General features: G+C 30.0%; 1 protein-coding gene across 1 annotated transcript; it reads left to right on the forward strand.

The window, feature by feature from the left end:
- Positions 1–2,664: 2,664 nt before the first annotated feature.
- LOC121131059 (uncharacterized) lies at positions 2,665–3,579 on the forward strand. Its single transcript, XM_040726625.2, has 2 exons — positions 2,665–2,909; positions 2,963–3,579. Exons 1-2 carry the CDS (start codon positions 2,761–2,763, stop codon positions 3,456–3,458), a joined length of 645 nt encoding a protein of 214 aa, XP_040582559.1. The 5' UTR covers positions 2,665–2,760; the 3' UTR covers positions 3,459–3,579.
- The last annotated feature ends 456 nt before the right edge of the window (positions 3,580–4,035 follow it).

A 4,035-nucleotide genomic window follows, 5' to 3' on the forward strand; every position in this document is an offset into this window, starting at 1 on the left:
AGTGTTATATGTAACTAATCTTAAGATCATATAATATGATTTAAGGGTGCTAATTAATCTTGAATTCATATTTCAATATCGTTTCATAAGAGTTTAATATAGATTTTCCATCATCACAGTCAATTAATTATAGAACGAATTTCTAAAGGTGGGGGAAACGTCCTAATACTCCAAGTCCTAGAATATCTAAGCTTAAGATAAATGACGAAATATAATATAAATTTCGACATTCAACATTTTTTCCTATTGGAATTAATTATGTCTATTATTGGTGCTGTAACATGGTCTGAGACGAAATTGTTTACCCAGTTTGGTCTGAAGTGATTTATTCTAGACACATAAGACTGTAGTTTAAATCCAAAAAAGTCAAGCAAATCATTTTTTTTCTTTTTTTTAAACCATTTATTTCTGTGGGATCTAATTGAGACCTTTTGGGACTGAATTTTACTATGAAAACGGTCCAGACCGAATTATTTAAAATATAACGGTGTCAGGCCGGTCTAGGATTTTCAGACCGAAACTCAAACGCTACTAAAGTAAGCATAAATTTTGTAATACTTGTACACATATATATATATATATATCATATCCATAATTTTATATCATGTTGATTTAAGTCTTAAACTTAAAGGAACTTTGTTTCCTCTTAGGATTACACTTTACTCTACCCTAACTTATACAAGGATTAGGAACTTCCATAAATCAAACAATATAATACATATATCTAGGAATTAGCTAATTTCGAACAAAAACAGTTCTAATTATGTTTGAAAATTTGATTTAGCTAATTCCAAAGATATGCGCTTTTAAGTAAGCTAAATTATATTTAATTTTCTAAAACGAAGAAGCTAAAATTAAACTACACACTCACTTTAATATCAATAACTAGCTAAATTTGGGTAGGATAAATTTTGAGATTTACATATCTCAAAAATAATCATTTTGTTAAAAAAAAAAAAAAAAATTTAAAAAAGACACAACGATCTAAGGTTCCCTTTTATATAACAGCACAATTGTCGATAGAAATAGTTATTTTCAAAAATTAAATTTGAACTAATTTGTAAAGTTGTGTTGTTATCTAGGTACCTCACTTTTAGTTGATAGTAATTTTTCGAATACGGGGTTTGTGGTCTTTCCTACAGCCCGGGATAGTTCTAGGAATAGCAAATTTTCCGAAAAAATAAGCCCCGAAACTTGTCTTTTTCAAATTCGAAATTTAAATAAAAAAATAAAAAATTCAAAACCCAAGAGTAAAAAAGAAAATGAAGTCACCTAGAAAGTAAGTAAAATCTCATTGAAGAATTCATAATGTATGCTCAAGAGCAGTGGGATCTTTACCTTTTTTTTTTTTTTTTGGGCTGAGGGGCTTCAAGGTTCCCAAGATATCCCCCCCTAAAAAATTAATAAAATATAAATATCAAACCAATTTATATAACTAATTGGGTTACGCTTTTGATAATTTTGGTTCAATTCCCCCAAATGATTATATCTAGCAAATCCACTTCTGAAGAGTATTCTAACATCCATGTTTTGTACTTGTTTCAAGAATTTTAACAAATAATAAAAGTACTTCTGTTCCGTATAAAATTAATTAATTAATCTTTATCATTTTTAATCACAATCATTTTGGGGTAAAACGTATTGATCTATTTCTATGAGACTATGGTATCTAGATATATTAATATATGTTATCTTAGTTGCAATTTTGTACTAGTTGTTACTCAAAAATGAATAATTTGCAGTACTTTTGAGGAGGATAATGCAATAATTGAATATTCCATGTGTGTCCGATATATTAAATCCTATAATTTATGACTTTTTAAATTAATTAAAATTATTTAAAAAAACGTTATTTATAGATGCCATTTATTTTAAAAAAAAAGGTCGTTCAAGAGAAGGTTATTTGAAAAAAAAAAGAAAAAAAAAAGGTTTGGTTCAAGAACTTTTTAGAAGGATAAGTAAAACTATTTTTAAAAAGAAAAAAATTTCATTGGCCTTGTTTAATAAAAAATTAGTTAAAATTATCATCGAATGACTTTTAAATGACCTTATTTTAGAAAAAAATTACTCATTTATTTTTTTATTCAAGCAGAGGTCTATTGGAAGTCCGGGCCCATTTCAACGGCATTGGTCTAATGTCGGTCCTGTTTATGGTACATTATTATTTATTAAGTTCAAACGCTCACAATTATATAACTCGTAAATACATTACGTATAAATGTGTAATTTTAATTGATCAAAATGAAATGAAAGTATCAATCTATGATTGTTGACTAATGTAAGGATCTAATTTAATAACTGTAATTTATAGTAAAGCATTATCAGACGTATAAATTGTAACATGTACAATTGACTGATACAAGTTGCAACTTGTACATAACATAATATAAATTAATATACAGTCAATATGAATATCTAACGGACTACCACCGTTGAATAAAGTGAACAGCATGAATTGAGAATGGTGTGAGTAGCAACTAGCAACGGTTGTTGATGTAGAGAATATATATTAGTAGTTATACACTCAATGGTTAGTCAAACAAATAAAACTGGTTCTTTTTAAGGTTGTAGCCCATAGTCGTATAATAATGGTCAATATTATTATTTATTTATCATAACAAAGAATTGCCCTGGTATCAACCATTCAGTTACTAACCAAACGCGACATGAGTAAGTCAATCCAAAAACTCTATTTTCTCTGTGCAATTGTCTTATTTGCTTTAAAATTAGACTCAGCATTAGGTGAGACTTTAGGTGCAAATGAATTCCTCATCAGTCAATCAAGTTGGAATAGATCAAGTTATTTTGGATTGTCGTTCAGAGTTTGAACGAGAGGTTCAAGGCTACCTTGAGGGAAGTCATTGGTTTGATAACTGTCAGATAAAGGATGATGTTGTTCCTAGTCATGAGTAAGTTGTGGTTCAATGTAAGCTAAGTGCTAAGAAATATTATTCCCTTATAGTTTGAAAGGCAAGTCTACGGATCTCATACTATGTATTCGAGGGAAGAGATCCACAAAGGCAGATGCTACCAAACTGATTCAAGCTCTAGAATTGAAGTCATCCAAATTAGATGATTTTGAGGGAGATTTGAGGGAATTAGGAAAGGAATTGAAGGTAACCCGATTCGTTCACTTCGATGCTCTTTCTGCTCTATTGAACGAAAAAAAAATACTTCTGATTGATGTCAGAAATCGAACAGAGCTGAATGAAGTGGGACAAATTCGTGGAAGCGTTTGTCTTCCACTTCATGAAATCCCTTTAGCTTTTACCAAGCTTAATGAAAATGATTTTCAAGAGCGCTATGGATTTTCAAAGCCCAATCCCCTGGATTCTAGCAACATTGTACTAACGTGTCGCTCGGGAAGACGAGTATTAGTTGCTGACAAAAAAATGAAACCCCTTGGTTTTGAAAATCTAGAATATATTCAGGGAGTTTTAATGAATGGAGCCAAATGAATGGGGATTCCTTCAAGGCAGACTTTAACTTGGACTATGACATACTCGAAGAATAATTTAAGTAGATAAGTTGATCACTCTGTTATTGGATTTAATTTAAATAAATGGCTTTATAAATTGAGTTATTATTTTTACTGATCTTACGGTTGAATAAAGATATTTTTTGTTCAATGCTGATTTTAGGAGGGGTTTATGAGGAGTATTTGTACTAGAACCTGCGCTTGGATTAAAATAAAGGCCCGCACATAATACATATTTTTCAGAAAATTATATAATTTCAGTAAATCTTTTTCAAAAGAATTATTTTCGATAAAATAGGTATATTCAATAAATATTTATCTTCGATAATATTGGTATAATTTGTTATCAGCTGTCAGTCTGAATGCTCTGAATGTTGTTTGGTTCTTTATTTGCATTAATGAGCGGCGCTCAATTGAGAGCCGCACAAAATTCTTGAAAGAAAGCAGGAGCGCGCTCATTGTTTTGAATAACAAGTGGAAGCGCGCTTACCATTTTAGAATTGCGATAAAATCGCTCGAATTATCGCTCTCTTATATTACATTTTCTGTTTCTTCAT

This window comes from Lepeophtheirus salmonis, unplaced genomic scaffold (assembly GCF_016086655.4).
Source record: "Lepeophtheirus salmonis unplaced genomic scaffold, UVic_Lsal_1.4 unplaced_contig_15958_pilon, whole genome shotgun sequence".
Taxonomy (NCBI): Eukaryota; Metazoa; Arthropoda; class Copepoda; order Siphonostomatoida; family Caligidae; genus Lepeophtheirus; species Lepeophtheirus salmonis.